This window comes from Arvicola amphibius, chromosome 1 (genome assembly GCF_903992535.2).
Source record: "Arvicola amphibius chromosome 1, mArvAmp1.2, whole genome shotgun sequence".
Classification (NCBI taxonomy): domain Eukaryota; kingdom Metazoa; phylum Chordata; class Mammalia; order Rodentia; family Cricetidae; genus Arvicola; species Arvicola amphibius.
This window is the reverse complement of record NC_052047.1, coordinates 111,234,615-111,252,027: the sequence shown is the minus strand read 5'-3', so window position 1 is coordinate 111,252,027 and position 17,413 is coordinate 111,234,615. Positions and strand designations below refer to the sequence as shown.

Here is a 17,413-nt window from a genome sequence, read left to right as displayed (position 1 = left end):
TCAGCCTGAGGCACTGCTGTGGTCCTCTAAGTCTTTGGACCCCCCTCTAACCTTTGAAAAGAATTTTGAAGGAGGAGCACAGGAGGGTTTCCATGCTTTGTCTCAAGAGCATATAGTCCTTTTAGATGTCAGACCCACAGCTGATACAAACTGGCTTCTAGGTCAGCGTTTAGCAACCAGATCCACGGTGTCTTCCACTGTCATCAGCCGGACGCCACTTAGAAGGACCCGAATTACCCGTGTGAAAGCATCTTCACAAGATGAGAAAACATCCAGTCCTGCTGATTTCGTTCTGGGCAAGTTGCCATTTAGGACTAAAAGAGCTAAATATATTTAATGCTATGTAGTACCTTGTGCTAGGTTCTCGTCTGGCATCAACAAGAATTGTACAGCAGAAAAACATTGAGAAATTCTACTCGATAATTAAACATTTTCACCAACTTTAAAAAATTGTCACTACTTTTTAAAAAAATGCGTATCTTGGGAGTAGGTTTTGAAATTCATTAATTCAATTCTTCTTACTGAAGGGAAGTGATTTCCCTGATGACATTCAGTAAACCCCTAAAGGTTGTCATGAGAATACTGCGTGTGTGTATATATACAAACATACATACATACATACATATGTATGTGTGTGTATTTAATTTTTAAAATTAGAGGCACTGCGTTCTCTCCAGGGTGCTCTAAAATTACCAGCAGAAGACACCTCGAAGTGTAGAGTCAGCGCTCCCCGAACTGAGGGGTGCGCTGGTTTAAAAGGCATTGCCTCCCAGGAGCGTAGCGCCCCGGATTCTCCACCTCCAGTAGTCCTGGGCCGGGGCTGGTGGATGCTGCCAGGGCGGTCCAAATCCAGGGAAGCCTGATTTGAGCCGGCCCAGCTCCACCATCGTGACCCACTTCCCAGCCCCAAGCTGCACAAGGAGGTCAGCCCCTAGTGGAAGCCACACCACCACGTGGGCAGCCCACAAAGACCGTTGCGAGCCCCGCAGGGAGCTGAATCCGCGAAGCGCACGGAGCGCAGGTTAGTGCCGAAGCCCAGGAACCGAGTCCCGACCCTCCGCCGCCGGGTGGGCTTCCGCGCTCCGGGCGCTCGGCTCGGCCACTCCCGGCCAGATCTCCACGCGCAGCACCGTCTCGGCAGTTCCCGGATGGGGCTCACCCGGCCTGCAGGCCTCGGCCCGCGTGGTCTGCTCCTCGGAGCCGCAGGACTCGCCGACCCTGGTCGGGGCAGACCCCAGACAGTGCTGCAGCCCACAGCCGGGCCGCCGCGGCCCGGCGCACCCGGAACCGTTTCCGGGGCGGAGGCTTTCTCGCAGCTGACCCGGCGCGGACGGGTGACGCGCAGGCCCAGGCGGAAGTGCGGGCGGAGGATCCCCGAGCCGGATCCCCAGCCGGGAGGGCGGGCTCGGGCTCGCTGGGGCGGCTGGCCTCCCGCGATGGCAAGCCTGTTGGCCGGAGGCCTGCTGCGGCTGGGCCCGGGCTCGGCCTGTCCTGCCTGGCGCTGTCCGTGCTGCTCTTCGCGCCGCTGACAGGCGCCGCCAGGTGAGTCCCGCCCCGCCCAGCTTCCTGACAGGAGCTCCGCCCCTGCTTCTGGCCTGGCTGAAACTGGGGCCTGCCCACTTGCTCCCCACTCCCGGGTTCCTCCCAATCCGACCGCCAGACCCCCTACTTCGCAGCCCAGGTCGGCCCTGCCCGAGCTTCCTAACCTTCAGCCCTGACAGTGCCCGGAGCCGGATCTGCAACTCCTCACTTCCTGACATTTCCCTTCCCTGACAGCACACACCCGAACTTGAGTACCCGCTTTCCAGCCATGGGAGCTTTGAACTTTTCACCCTTAAAACTTCGCAGCCCACTCCCGCCTTCACCAGCCCCGGGCCCAAACCCAAATGATGAGAAACTCTCATCTCCCCGAAGTCTTCCCTACTAGGTACTAGCTCCTCTCAACTCATCCATGATGGGGCTCGCCTCTTGTGGCAACCACCCCTTCCCAGGAGGACTACAGGGTCTTCTCACCAGCTTGATACTCTGATCCAGGCCCCCCTCCAGGATCAACCACACACACACACACACACACACACACACCAGACCCCACACAAACCCCTCCTCTTCTGATAATTTGTTAGGTAAGGGAAGAACTGGACTAGTAGAGAGGGGAGATTGTGTCCTTCTCCTCCCCCCCACCCCCCGTTTTTGTTCTTAACCGTCTGGGGGCCCCTCATTTGTTATCTGGTGCCCCAGGAGCTGCCCTGGTCCAAGAAAACGTGTTTTCTCCCCAATGAGCTAATTCATTTGGGGGCAAAATAGAAAGAATTCCCAGTGTGGTGGGGGAAATATTGACACAGCATGTTTAAAGGAAGAGTTTTACAATATTTTAAATATTAATAAAGGGCTGGGAAAGACGGGTTACAGGTAGGCAGGTGGTTTTGGTCAGAGGGCTTTCTCTCCATCCCATCTTTCTGATGTCACCAAAAATAGAGACAGCAGAAGGTCTCCTAACTTTTTAAATGGTTGGCACCCCCTGCATGGATATCATACATGACCATTTATGTAGTGTAATCATGATAATACATGTATTTGTCTATCTCCCATGATAGAATTGTTCCAGAAACAGGCTTCTTGCTTTTCTGAGTCGTCCTCGTTGAATACAGCACAGAGGCGGCTGAATACAAATTAGGAGCTAGGTAGCAGCTCTGCTGGACATCTCATTGTACGTAGGGGGCGTGGACATGTGCTCTCTGGGGACTAATGAGCTCATTGCCATCTCAAATAGACACCCTTTGCTGAGGAAGCATCTCTTGGGATCTATCCAGCATTTATGGCACTTTCTCTGCTGGTGAAATTTGTTTTGCTAGGAGTTGACCTCCCTGTTTCTTGATGGGACATTAGCAAAATTCATCAAGATTCAAGAGACTTCCCTTGGACTCCCCTCCTAGCACTGGCTGAGTGCCCTGAATCTTCATCCTGTCTATAGCTGACATAGCCTCTTTTATCCATGCTCAGTGCCTTCTCTCAAAAGGAAAAAGTTAGAAAAGATGAACTTAGAAGAATTCGGGCCCCCCCCACCTTTGTTGTTTTGTAGATTGAATTGGCCTTCTGCATGCTTCCCATGCTTCAGCCCTGAGCTGCATATACCTCCAGCCTAAAATTGTAGGCTTGCTTTTAAATTTGATTCTCCCCTATCCTCTCGTATCAGCATTTCGTAGGCCCCATTATCTGTCAGGGATGTGTCTTTCTAGTGGCAGATAGATGAAGACAAAATCTGCTTGTCATGGGATTCATAAATTTGTTTAATAAAGCACATGTCAGGTTTTGTGGACTTTAGGAACTTTTATGATGGTCTTAGAATACTTGAAAGGACACTCAGCAAGTGTATGTGTACAGATTTTTAAAAATATTTGATGATAAACTTTAAACAAGCTTTGTTGTTTTCATTTTTGTTACAGAATTTGAAGATGTGAGGTGTAAATGTATCTGCCCTCCCTATAAAAGAGAAATCCCGGGCATATTTATAATAAAGAACATATCTCAGAAAGATTGGTAAGTATTATGGGTCAAGAAATCACCGTTCACATTTCTTCTGTGGTTTGTACTGTAACTCAGGATTTTCATACAATGTCTTATTTAGTTTTTAAGAGCAAAAGTCTCAAATTCTATTTCTATCTGGAAAAAGTGAGACTAGTGTTTGAGTGCATGATACAAAGTCTAAAAGAATACTGTTGCCCAAACAGAAAAGCTCCAGGTTGGGAGGTTCCTATGGAGACGGGACTGAGTTTATTGTGTCCAAACTACCAATGGCCACTCTCTTGTGCCCTGTACACATGTGTGAGTGTCTGTGGAGCCAGCAAAGGACACTGGATTCCCTGGAGCTGGCATGGCAGCTGCTGGTAAGATGGCCAGCGTGGGTGCTGGGAACGGAGCTGGAGTCCTCGGCAGCAGGAGCCAGCTCTCCTAACCAAGCCCTCTCTCCCAGCTCCTGGTTTATAATTTTTGCTGGGAGTGGGTGTGTTTGGGGTTTGGGATTTGCTTTTGTTTCTGTTTTGAGACAGGATCTTACCATGTAGCCCAGATCAGCCTGACACTTGTTTTGACAGCAAGCTGACTTCAGGCTCTTGATCTTCCTGCCTCTACTTCCCAGGCCACAGGTTTTTAAGTTTTGATGACATACTGTGAAATATTGGAGGCTATATTAAAAGTTTCAGAGATTCAGGGATGAATGAGAATGAAGTATTGTGTCCAGAATTTCTCCTTTGGTATGTGTCAGTGGGTTCGGATAATGTTGAGACTGTGATTCTTGCACCCCTAGGCAGTCAGGCTGGCCTATAATGACTGGAATCCTGATTGTCTAGTTGGCTACCAGCAGCTTTCTCAGTTTATCCCAGTGGACCTTAAAATGGCAGATTTTTCTGTTTGTGCTTTGAAACAGAAGTAGCCAGGTTATACAGCCAGAATGGATGTCCTTCCCCAGTGGGACTGTGATGTCATAGCACAGTGGAAGTTGATGGGGAATAGCTCCAAATAATAGGTGCTTTGGTGTATAACGGATTTTCACAGCTCTGTAGTCAGCGGCAATCTGAAACAAGATTACATTTGTTCCATCATGTTTCTAAATTGACTTTGAGCACACTTAGTTTTCTCTGGTGCTATTATCTGTTCCCACTATATGCGTTTAGGTTCAGTCTGTTATGTGTGTTCCTGTAATCCTATTTAGTGTGTCTGCTTTAAGAAATGTTATGTTTCCAAAGTGGTTGGGGTTGGGTTTTTTGTGTTTGTTTGTTTGTTTGTTTGTTTTTTGGATTTTGGAGACAGGGTTTCTCTAGTGTACATTCCTGGCTGTTCTGGAAGTTGATCTGTAGACCAGACTGGCCTCAACTCACAGAGATCTGCCTGCTTCTGTCTCCCAAGTGCTGGAATTAAAGACACGTACCACCATGCTAGGCTAATGATTGGGGTTATTGGAGTATATTTTTAATAGGCTTTGTACCAGCATGTTACTTATACGATACATACAAGCTCAAATTCTTTTTGTACTGGAGATAATCCAAGGCCTTGTAAGTGCTGGGCAAACATTCCCCCACTGGAAAGTGACCCCCATCCCTCAAACACATCTTTAAGTTACTTCTGTAATTTTCCCAAAGCTGTTGAACGTGTGTTTAATCAGTGTGTTTTCTTATTGGTAACAGATGTGATGTGTATTAGTGGAGTGGCGACAGAACTCCACTTTTCAGGTGTTTAACACTAATTTTTTGTTGCTGTTCACTTTCTGTTATTCTCTGATGAGACAGGGCCATGTCTTCATCCCCGGTTATAAATTAAAATTAGGAGCTTTGAAAATAATAATGAGGAGCTGGAGAGACGACTCAGCAGTTAAAAAGCACCGACGGTTCTTCCAGAGGACCCGGGTTCAATTCCTAGTACCCACAAGGAAGCCCACAGCTGTCTGTAACTCCAGTTCTAGGGGCTACACAGCCTCACACATGCATACATTCAGGCAAAAACACCAATACACATGAAAGTTTAAATAAATTAAAAAAGAAAATAGTTGAAACAAGACTTATTAAGATTTTTCTTCCATCTCTTCTACTTTCCCTTGCTTGTAAGTCTTTTGCTGATATATGTTCCTAATTGACAGTGCAAATTTTTAACTTGTTTGAAAGACAGGCAAGTTATGCTCTACCAGGATGCTACGGCTCCCTGAGGACCCAGTACTTGTGAGACTAATACACTTTAACCTTCTTTTCTCTGGGCCTCTTGTTTTTCAGTTGTTAGCTTCAATTCTTCATTGACTTGGAATAGTTGATCGAAAACAAAGGTGGTACTCGGGTTTGTCTTTGGGATTGGAGTCAAAGCTGAATCTTCCTTGACCACTAGGTGGGGGTGTTTCCTAGTGCTGAGAGTGACTGAGCCGCATTTTGGGGCTAGCTCTATTTATTCTGGTTAGTAAGAAACAACCTTCCTGCTGCTTCAGCCCTGCACAGCCTTTTCTTCTCCCTCCCTCTCTCATCTTTTTCCTTGTCTTGATATGTAACCCAGTCTGCCTGGAACTCTCAATCATTCTGCCTCCTCCTTCCCAGTGCTGGGTTTATAGGTGTACGCCACGTGTCCGGCTTTTGTTCAAATTAAATTACTTGTTATAGATAACTGAACTTTTATCACTTATACCATTTGAGTTTTATTTCTAATGCTATAGTTCAGAGCAATAGAATATGAAAAGATGCATTTTGGTAGATCAAAGAAGATTCCTTCTTTGATCTCAGAACAACCGAGTGCCCCCAAGAAGGGTGGCTGGGGTAAGATAGGATGCTGTCATAGCATTCACGACTAATGAAGATGTACCAAAATGGAGCCAGAGCCAGGGAGACTGCTCAGTGGGTAAAGCCCTTGCCGATGAGGACGAGCACACACCTCACATGCACAGTTGCAAAATGGAAAGCAATTATTCATTTCTTAGAAGTAACAGATTCTTTAAAAAGATATTTTGGTAGCATCTTTTTTAAATAAGCCATTTCTATTTTATTTTTTTATACTTCATTTTTTACTTAAAATACTTTAAAATGTAATTTTAATTTATATGTATATAAAATGTGTTTATGTATACCACATGCATGCAGGTGTCCTTGGAGGTCAAAGGGCATCAGATCTCCTGAAACTGGAGTTATAGGTGGTTGTGAGCAGCCTGATGGCAACATGGGAGCCAATCCCAGGTCTTCTGTAAGAACATTAAGTGCTTTTAATTGCTGAGCCTCCTTTTCAGCCCCTGGCTGTCCTGGAACTTACTCTGTAGACCAGGCTGACCTGGGATCCACCTGTCTCTCTGCCTCCCAAGTGCTGAGATTAAAAAACATATGCCAGCATGGCTGGACCAAGAATGTAATTATTTCTCAGTGTGACTGTAGGGGGGGGGTCCACCTTTCAGCATTTCATAATTTGCCCTTCTGTTAAATGTGATAGATAAGCCATTCATATGCTACATTGTGATAATTGAAAATAATATTAATTGGGAGCACACACCTTTAATCCCAGCACTCAGGAGGCAGAGGCAGATAGAGCTCTGAGGACAACCTGGTCTACAGAGTGAGTTCCAAGACAGCCAGAGATACACAGAAAAACAATGTCTCAAAAAACCAAATAATAATGATGATGATGTTAATTGGATAGGGAAGGTGGCCTAGTGGGAAAGAATGCTTGCTGTGTATGATGCCCTGAGTTGGAATCTCCAGCATCCACATAAAAAGCCAGGTGTGGCCACGTGTGGCTGTCATCCCAGAATGTAGGGAGCAAAGCGGGGGATCACTGGGGGGCACTGGCTGCCGGCCCAGCTCCAGTTTCAGGGAGAGACTTTGTCTCAAGGGAAACAAGGGGAAGAGTGACGGAGCAGGAGATCTGAGCTTCTCTCTGGCATCTGCGGTGTGTGTACCTTTACATACACGCATGCACACCATGCTTTGTCTCACACACACATGAAAATAAAGATGCAATTAATTCATAAGTGATAATATTTAAACAGTGCCTTGTGTCACTTTAAAACATTTAAAGGAGTTTTGCTTGGTAACTGGGCAAGTCTAAATATGGCTGGTCTTGCAAATAGAATTTTCTAGGGCATCTGAAACTGTTAGTAATGGCAACTTGGACATTGCCTTTTGGCTTCTTACAGTGTCTTTTGCTTCTTACACTGTTAAATCTTATCAAAATGCTAATACTGAGAGAGGGAATTATTTTATCTTGATTCATTGATCCTTATATTATTTCTTTGGGTAAGCTCAGTGATCATTCTGTGTTTCAGGAAAAGTTTTGATCAGAGTCAGGAAAATATGAAGCCAGGTTTCTGCAGTATTTTGCCCTTGTGTTTTCAGTGACTGCCTTCATGTTGTGGAGCCCATGCCTGTGCGGGGGCCTGATGTGGAAGCATACTGTCTGCGCTGTGAATGCAAGTATGAAGAGAGAAGCTCCGTCACTATCAAGGTGATGTATAAAACACATGCACACGCACGCGTGCATGCACAACACTCCACATGCTCTTCAGAAAAGACAGAAACATTTGAACTTTCCTAAAAGTAAATAATGGACCTGCTTTTGCGTTTTTGGATCAGTTAGGGTATGTTAGACAAGTGAAATGGATCTAAAACAACCTACTACATTTAATTAGCATATTCTGGAAATCTATCCTAGTTTCTTGTTGGACCATGTATGCTAAAGGCCAGTGAGACAACATTATCGATCCCTCTCCCCCCTGCCCTGCACAACCCTTTGATTGAATTCTGCATTCAGTCACTGCTGTGGGCATGACACTCAGGTCTTCAGTTCCTGAAATGGCTGTGGATAACTCACCACCATTATTAGGTCACTAAATGAGCTCAGTTACTATATTATGGTGACGTATGGTTGTTCTCAGGTTATTTTTGTCTTAAGGGTTGTGCTCCCATTCCTTTCCTTAAAAAACAAAACAAAGGAAAGAAGGAAAGAAAGAAAGAAAGAAAGAAAGAAAGAAAGAAAGAAAGAAAGAAAGAAAGAAAGAAACTAACTCAGAAGGCAGAGGCAGAGTCAGGCGGCAGATTTCTGTGAGTTTGAAGCCAGTCTGGACATACTGAGTTTCAGGACAGACAGTGCTGTGTCGAAAGAGCTTATCTCAAGAAGAAAAGAGAAAGGCCTCACAGTGAGTGCAGGGCATCAGCCTGAGTTGCAAGCGCTTCAGCAGGGCTCAGTCCTGTGGGGAATCTCACCACACCGTCTTTTCTTCTCTCTTCTCTCTTTCCCTGCTCTTCCTCTTTCCATCAATTTAAAAAAAATTTTTTTTTATTTTATTTTATGCATGTGACTGTTTTGCTTGCATGTATGCCTGCATGTGTACATGCCTGATGCCTGCAGAGGGCAGAAGAGGGCATCAGATCCTCTGGAACTGGGGTTGTGGATGGTTATCAGCCACCATTTAGGGCTGGGAATTGAACCTGGGTCCTCTGTAAAGATCAACAAATACTCTAAACTTCTGAGCATCTCTCAAGCCCCCTAAACTATTATTATTTTATTATTTCATGTGTATGGATGTTTTGACAGCATGTATGTCTGTGTACCACTTGCATCCCTGGTGCTTACAAATGTCAGAAAAGGGCATCAAATCCCAAGAATTGAAGTTATAGGCAGTTGTGAGTCTCCATGTGGGTGCTGAGAACTGAACCTGGGTCCTCCAGAAACAGCCAGTTAGCAGCCAGTGCTAACGGCTGAGCATCTCTTCAACCCACCTCTTTCCTTTTGGTGGAGCCTAGAGAGGGCCTCATGCCTCATAGGAAAAAGTTTGACCACTGCAGCCCAAGTCCAGATGCTTTTTAACAGACTTTTAAATGTATGATTTATATTCCCTAAAATTTTCTCGCTTTTAAGTATATAATTTAGTAAATTAAAAACAACATCTTAAATTTCAATTTTTAAAACATTTCTGTCCCTGATCCCAAATGATCACTATTTAACTTTCTGCCTATACACATCTTAATATTTCATGTAAGTAAATTCATATGTGGTCCTCTGTGACTTTTTATTTTGTATAATTATAGTATACACAGGACTTGATGTTATTACTAAATAGTATTCCATTATATGACTGTTTTTCAGTTCATGAATATTTAGATTATTTCCATATTTGTATTATGAATAATACTGTCTTATGGCTTTTTTCTCTCTTGGAAAAATTCTTCAGAGTGGTAAGTTTATGTTTGTTTAAGAGATGGCCAGACAGTTTTCCAAAGTGGTGTGAGGTTCCACTGCTCCATGCCTTTGCCAGCTGTTGGTGTTTTCTGTGCTATTATAGCCAGTTGAGTGTGTGCTGTACCTTTGGCAGCACAGGCATTAATACCCCCCAAGTTACTGCCCTAACAAGTGTTTTTGCTGACCTACATTGATCTGACTCCATTCTGTGGGAATCCACCCGAATCACAGTTTCAGCTAGGATTCCTTTAGGGTTGTTTTCTCAGTGATGCTGCTGCTTTTGACTGAGGAAAGAATACAGCTGTGCAGGCCACGGTGGTGAATGGTGATCTGTCAGTGGGCACCCACAAAAAGACCCAGCACCAAGCTTTGTTCCCATGCTCCGGCTTTGGTGGGTTCAGGTTGCCTCTCTGTTGGACGCTGGCTGGTACACAAACCCTGTGCCCCAAGTGGAAGCATCAGACCCCACTGTAGTGTGTTGCTGTCACCAACAACTAAGTCCTTGGCTTGAACAGGTGTGACTTCTTCTCGTTTTCCTTTAGGTTACCATTATAATTTATCTCTCTGTTTTGGGCCTTCTACTGCTGTACATGGTATAATCTTACCTTAGTTGAGCCCATCCTGAAGAGGCGTCTCTTTGGACACTCGCAGCTCTTGCAGAGTGATGACGACGTTGGGGTAAGTCCTGGCACTACATAGCTGCTCAGCGCCAGTCTCTGCCCTCAACTGGTGTAAGTGGAAATAGCCATACGTAGTGCGGGTCCTCAGTGAGATGCTGAAATGATTTTAGTGTGTATCTCTCTATGAAGAAATTGTTCTAGCAAGCATACTGCAGCCCAAAAGTACAGCACATATCACCTCTGCCCAGTCTTTCAAGTGTTGGGATGGCAGGTACCTACAGGCACACAGCTCCTCACCTAGCTTACTAGAACACCTAGATATTTTTAACAAGTTCCAGGAGAAGCTTGGAGAGATGGCTCAGTAGATAAAGCACTTGGTGTGGCAAGTATAAAGATCCGAATTTGAATCTCAGAACCATGTAAAAGCTGGGTATAGGAGCACATATCCCAGTGTCCCTCTGACAAGACGGGAGGCATAGAAGGAGAATCCTCAGAAACTCACGAGCCTGAGCCTGGTGTGTGCAACAGTAAAAGCGAAGGAAAGACCCTACCTCCAAACAAAATGAACAACTGAAGTTCTCTGACCTCCATGCCCATGGGTCCACACTCCCACATACACAAGCAGGCACGTACACATCATATATATATAATACACACACACACACACACCAAACATTTTAGCTAAGAATAAATAATTCCAGGAGTAGATTGTTAGGCAGAAAAGAAGGTAGTCTGGGGATCTGATGTAAATTAAAATTCAAAAACAAAAACAGGCACAGACAGTGTGAATGTGGTGGCGCATACCTGTGATCCCAAGATGTAGGAGGAGGAACAGGGATGATTAGGAGTTAGAGATCACTCTTGATCACATAGTGAGTTCAGTGGCAGCCTAAGCTACTTGAGAACCTGTCCCTAGTACAAAATAAATTAAAACAAAAACCAAAAAAAATGTAAAGGAGAGAGAGAGAGCGCGCGCTTAGTGGTTAAGAGTGCATATTGTTCTTGCAGAAGATCTGGATTTCGTTCCCAGCACCCATGTCCACAATAGCTCACAACTCCCTGTAATTCCAGCTCCGGGAAGTCTGATGCCTCAGCAGGCCGTACACATACAGACACACATTAAAAATACTAACTCTTAAACACAACACACACACAAGACAGACAGTAGGATTAGCGCCAGAGAGAACTTGTATATCAGAAGCAGTAGAGTTTCAAACACTGTTTCCACGGTAATTTTCATTTATATATTCTCAATTCTGACTCTGTAGATACTAGGATTAAGTTATCCTTTTTTGTGGAGAAACCTTGCCCTCAAGAATCTTGGCAGGGACAAAATCACCACCAGTCAAGAACTACTGACCATAAATGCACATCAAGGCCTCACAGTGTTTCCATTCCTAGCAACGGAAGTCTGTGCTGACTTTACATGCATCCTGTGGCGTTAATTACCTGCTGCTGATTCAGAGACGATGCTAATGTGAAACGCAGAGAACGCAAATCGGTGCAAAGATTGTGGATGTAAGCAATGGAGGATGACATGCTGGTGGGCTCGTGTGCTTGGTGACCACTTTCCCAGCTGACTCTGGTATTTGTCAAACTGATTCTAGGCAGAGAAAGGTTTTCCCAACCAAGCTGTGTGTTAACTGTACAAACAGAAGTTAAGTTTCAGTTCATATGAACTGCTTAGCTAACATGGGAGTTCTTCAGTATGTACTTTTAAGGCATTTAAATTTTCCCATTTTAAATTCTGTTTAAGTCAGATAAAAGTACAATTAGTCAGAGGTTCACTTCAAACAATGGTAGTATTTGTCATCCCATATACCTGGGACACATCATCACTGTTATCTAAACATTCCACTAAAGCATGCTTTGTATTCGTTGTAATTTCATCAGGTGTAAAAAGAACAAACAGATGAAAGTGAAAATCTCTATTTGCATTCACCCTGTGTCTCTGAGAAGCTAGTCCAATCTTGTTCTGTAGGTGGGTTGCAGACCAAAAGGATTAACTGGTTTGTTTAGTCACTTGAGTTTGTTCCCTAGGAATTTTTTTCTTTCCCCTGCCTTGAGGAGCAAATGGCAGGACTGTGTAACTGAGAGGGTCTCTGGTAAGTACTTCCTTCTTGCTAGTATTGTTTATGTCCAATAACCAATGGTAATAATATTTTATACACAAAATCATTGATGCATGTTTTCCCACGGTAATCTACCCGAAACAGTTTGGTGTGTTGAGAGGATATGACGCCAATTTAGGATTAGGCACACACAGTGTTAGTGTCTGTGCTAATTTGTTAAATGACCTTGGGCCAGTTTATTTCTTTATTGGAAACCAAGTAATGCTACAACTTTAGCCCTCTACTTTATTTTTTGTTTTCCTCTCTCCCTCCCTCTTATTTCCCACCTCAGTCTCTCTCTACCTCCCAGCGGGGTCTTGCTTGTTGCCCTGGCTGACCTAGAACCTGCTGTGTACACCTGCAGGCTGGCTTCAAGCCTGCAGTGATCCTCCAAGCGCTAGGAGTATATATAGGTGTACACCACCGTGCCCAGCTCCCCTTCCTTTTCCTTCAGCTTTCTTTCTATTGTTTCTATGCAACATCTTGGACTTCATGAGAGATTTGCAAAGACATTGCCTAAGTTAATAAAAGTGGGGGACATTTGGATAAAGAAGGCAACGATTCCTTATAGAAAGTCTTTGAGGTGGCTTGGCAGTTAAGAGCACTGCTCTTGCAGAGGACCTGAGTTCGATTCCCAGTACCCATGTCCAGTGGCTCACAGCTGTGACTCCAGCTCTGGGCGTCTGACAACCGCACTCATGCGCACACACCTGCACACATACACAGTACTGAAAACAGTAAATCTTTAAAAGGTAAAGCGAACAGAAAGCTTCTTTGAGGTCCAGAAGATGGCTCAGAGGGTAAAGGAGCTCACTCCAGGAGCAAACCCAGCAGCCTGAGTTTCTCTACAAAGTTGTCCTCTGACACACAAGCTGGTGGCTCAGCAGTGAAGAGCACTGGCTGCTTTGCAGAGGACAAGGGTTCTATTTCTAGTACCCACATGATGGCTCACAACCATCTTTAACTCCAGGGGCTTGACACCCTTTTCTTTGCCCGAAACGAGCATTAGATATGAACATGGTGCACAGACACAGATGCAGGAAAACTACCCACATATACCAAAATAAATCTTTAGAAAATAGATAAAAAGAAAGAAAATGCTTGGGATATGCAAATAAAGTAGAAATGTCTTGCTGTAGAGACACGGCCAAGGAAACCCCAACAGTGGCCGTTGTAATGCAGTCAGGGAGTGTGCACAGCTCATAGCTCTTCACACCATGACCGCTCCTGCCAGCTGCCGCCATGCAGCCGACGGTGCTGCTTCTCTCTCCCGCCGGCCAGCCTGTTAAGAACCTGGCCTACGTGGAGCATTTAGAAACTTTGCTGACACGGGGTTGAGGAAAAACTCAAGAAAATGGCAACATAAAAACAGTCAATCCACGATTGAAGCTGTTTGTCATGTGTGCAGCTGTGTTGACATCTCATCCGTAGGTAGATTAGTGGGGGTGGTTTCCTGTGTAGTGACTACAAACATCCAGCTGAGGCAGTTTATTTTGACAGGAGAATCTGGCTTTGTACACAGACTAGAGGTAACCTTCATTAGCCTCTTTCCTAAGACAGCAATTAGCAGGGAAGCCGTGGAGCACTCTGCAACGGAAGATGGAGGTTTTTGTTAATTAGATGTGCTGAAGTAGCCACTCCTCTCTTTCTCCTTGGTTAAAGAGACGGCATTAAAGCCATGAGCTCTGTCTCACTGCAGAGTGGGAAGAGAGGAAAACGAGAAGGTTTTGGAACAGTCCATCAGTGCGTGTTTAAGGCCCAGAGACATTAAGACCAGCCAAGACATAGCCCTGAGAACTAGCTGCTCTAGCGGCCTAGGCTGACATGTTTTCAGTTCTGATATAATGGGAACTGTCCTCTGCCACAGATGAGCTATGAAGTATTGGTCAATACAGAGGAAAGTCCTACATTAATATTTCTCATGGAGATATTAATGTGAAAAACAGGCTTGCTCTCTCTCCTCTCTCTCTCTCTCTCTCTCTCTCATCCTCTCTCCTCTCTCTCTCTTCTCTCTCTCTCTCTCTCTCTCCTTTCTTTCTTAAGGTTCTAGTAGTTATAGTTTTTGAGGTTTTTGTGTTTATTACTTTTAGTTACTTTTATTTTTTAAGATTTTTTTATGTACATTGGGGGTTTGTCTGAGAGAGGATGCCAGATCCCCTGAAACTGGAGTTATGGGCAGTGGATTGCTGCCATGGTGGGTGCTAGGAACGGAACCTGAGTCCTTCAGAAGAGCAGCCAGTGCTCTTAACTGCTGAGCCATCTCTCCAGCCCCTAACAGGCTTTCTTCATTGAAGTGTAGGTGGTGTGGTGCCTCAAGTTCTAGTCTTGGGAGTGGGAAGTTGGAGGATCACTAGTCTGAGGTCAGTCTGGACAATATAGTGTTCCAGGCTGGCCTGGGTGACCATGCTCAGACCATATCTGAAGAAAAGAAAGGCACAAAAAATGACTAAAATTTTTAAAAAAGATTTTAAAAGTTTTATGTGGTTGTATGTGCACGTTTTTGCAGGTGTCCTGGGAGGCCAGAAAAAGGTGTCTGGTTCCTTGGAGCTGGAGTTACAGGCAATTGTGAGCAGCCTTACAGGGGTGCCAGAACTGAACTCAGGTCCTCTGGAGGAGCAGGAAGCATTCTTAATTGCTAAACCATTTCTCTAGTCCCTTTAAAAATTTTAATTGCTTTAAAAGAATTAGTTTGTTTATTGAGGGGAGTGTGGGCACACGCAGGCCTCAGGGCATGTGGAGGTCAAAAGGACAACTTGCTGGAGTCGGGTTCTTTCCACCACACAGACTCCAGGGCTCCAGGATCAAACTTAGGTCAGACTTGGTGGTCAAGTGCCTTGAACCTGCTGAGCCCTCCTACTGGCCCAAGAAAATAGACTCTGTTCTCCCACTAATCAGGAAAGACTTCTCTTTAACAAAACTGGCTACCATCCTTGTCTTGCTCTTTAAAGAAAATGCCTTTGAAAATGGTGACCTATGGTGTGTTTCTCACATAGCCCTCGTTACTCTTGTCTCTGTCTGAAATCCTCTGCTTTGGTAGCTGAGCTTGTCCTGCTTCTAATTGTTGAAGGGCTAGAACCCTATTGTCCCTAGTCTGGCTCCTAGGCTGTCTGTTCTGTGCAGGTGTATGCCGTTCCTGTCATCTCTGACCCCTTCCACCTTGGCTTTCAGGATCACCAGCCTTTCGCAAACGCCCATGATGTGTTGGCCCGCTCTCGCAGCAGAGCCAATGTTTCTAAACAAGGTGGAGTATGCACAGCAGCGCTGGAAGCTTCAAGTTCAGGAGCAGCGAAAGTCTGTCTTTGACCCGACATGTTGTCCTCAGCTAACTGGGAATCGGAGTCAAGGTGTCTGGAAAGAAGATGGCAGACAACTGGGAGGAACTGGCTGGGTGTCCGCGGGTTCATAATGCCTGCTGTCTTACAGATCCTGCTGGGTGGAGGAAGACCAGCAGCTGGAAGAGCACCCACATGCTTGGTACTTTTTCTTGTTAATGTATTAATAGAGACTTTTAAAAGCACACAGTTCCAAGTCAGCCAGTAAGCCTTTTCCTACTTGTGACTTTTACTAATAAAATTAAGCTGCCTGGTGGAGTTACCTTGAGGTCCTGTTCCTGGAACACGCTCTCTTTCTCACCACACAGTTCTAACTTGGTTTTCAAGATAATTTCCAGGTGTGTTTTGCTTCTGTTTTTCCGGGAGAAGGAAGGGAAGCCTTGAGAGTGCTTGAACAACAGCTTCTCTCAAGTCTCTTTATTAGACAGACTTGTAAATACACCAGACCTTCTCTCTCATGTGTTGATATTTCCAGTGTAGCCAGCTCATAAGCGTGCTGGCCTCCCCACATGACTCTTGCACTGACTACGTTACCCACGATCTGGTTGGCCTGTGGCTACATTTCTTGGTAAACTGGATCTAAAATGCCTGGCGGTTCTTCATGAAATGCAGACATTGTTTTGTGCACTGTGATGTCTGATGCAACATGTCCTAGAACAAACTGGCCGTTTGCTAGTTTACTCTAATAACTAAACACAGTCTCGGTGTGTGTGGTCTTCCTCATCTCCTTCTAGTATCTCTAAGGACTTGAATATTTAGAATAAAGTCATTTTCCCTTAAGCCCAAGCCTCCCTGGATGAATGACATACACATACTGGTCAGCATTTCCTGTTGTGCTGAGAGGCAGCTATTGAACTAATGTGGGCAGCTTTGACCTAGGACTGGAGTTCAGATAGCCTCTCTCCGAGAAGTCTAACAGTTATTGGATAACTGGCTTTTTTTCTTCCTACATCCTCTTTGGAATGTAACAATAAAATAATTTCAAAACCCCTATCAGTGTGCCGGCTCTCCAGCCTTCTCTCCTTCTCTTGTGCTGTGGTGGTAAGCGTGGGGGGGTGACACAGGGCCCTTGGCTACCTACTGGCTGTGTGGGGAAAAACAGCTTATGAACCTAATACTAGAGACACTGGCCGCTGTGCAATGGGTGGTATGGGTGCAGAGAGAAAGATGACGTGGATTCTGGGTGCACAGCAGTCCAGATAAGTTGAGAGGCTTAACATTCATAGACCAAGGCAATGGTAGTAGCACTCAGGAGGCTGAGGCATAGGGTGCTTGGAAATTCGATCGCCTGGTGTGTGTGCGATGAGACCCATACATATATACGTACTTATGCACATGTATATATATGAAAAAACATGCATTTATATAATGGTTCATAAAGGAGTGCTGATTCTGCCAAGTTCTTGGCAAAATCATATTACAGGTACATTAAATTCGTGTTAATATTGTCACATTAAATTCTATAAGGATGAGAAATAAAAGCTCAGGGGTTGGGGAGATGGCTCAGTGGGTAAAACCTTTTGTCACACAAACACAACAACTTGAATTCAAAAGCCCCAGGACCCAGATAGAAAAGCTGTATTCAGTAGTGAGTGGACCAGCTAACCCCTGCTTATGCAGTGGGAAGGCAAGGCCTGGTACCCCAGGTTATCCTCCG

The 17,413-nt window shown here is 45.0% G+C and overlaps 1 protein-coding gene across 1 annotated transcript; it reads left to right on the top strand.

Annotated features, from left to right (window-relative positions):
- Nucleotides 1-3,447: 3,447 nt before the first annotated feature.
- Nucleotides 3,448-16,749, top strand: Tmem9b (TMEM9 domain family member B). The gene is given in 7 exon segments (XM_038309921.1): nucleotides 3,448-3,537; nucleotides 7,851-7,959; nucleotides 10,236-10,289; nucleotides 10,291-10,371; nucleotides 15,593-15,655; nucleotides 15,657-15,728; nucleotides 15,730-16,749. Coding segments are annotated over 6 exon segments (375 nt in total). The 5' UTR covers nucleotides 3,448-3,537; nucleotides 7,851-7,875; the 3' UTR covers nucleotides 15,751-16,749.
- Nucleotides 16,750-17,413: the final 664 nt, after the last annotated feature.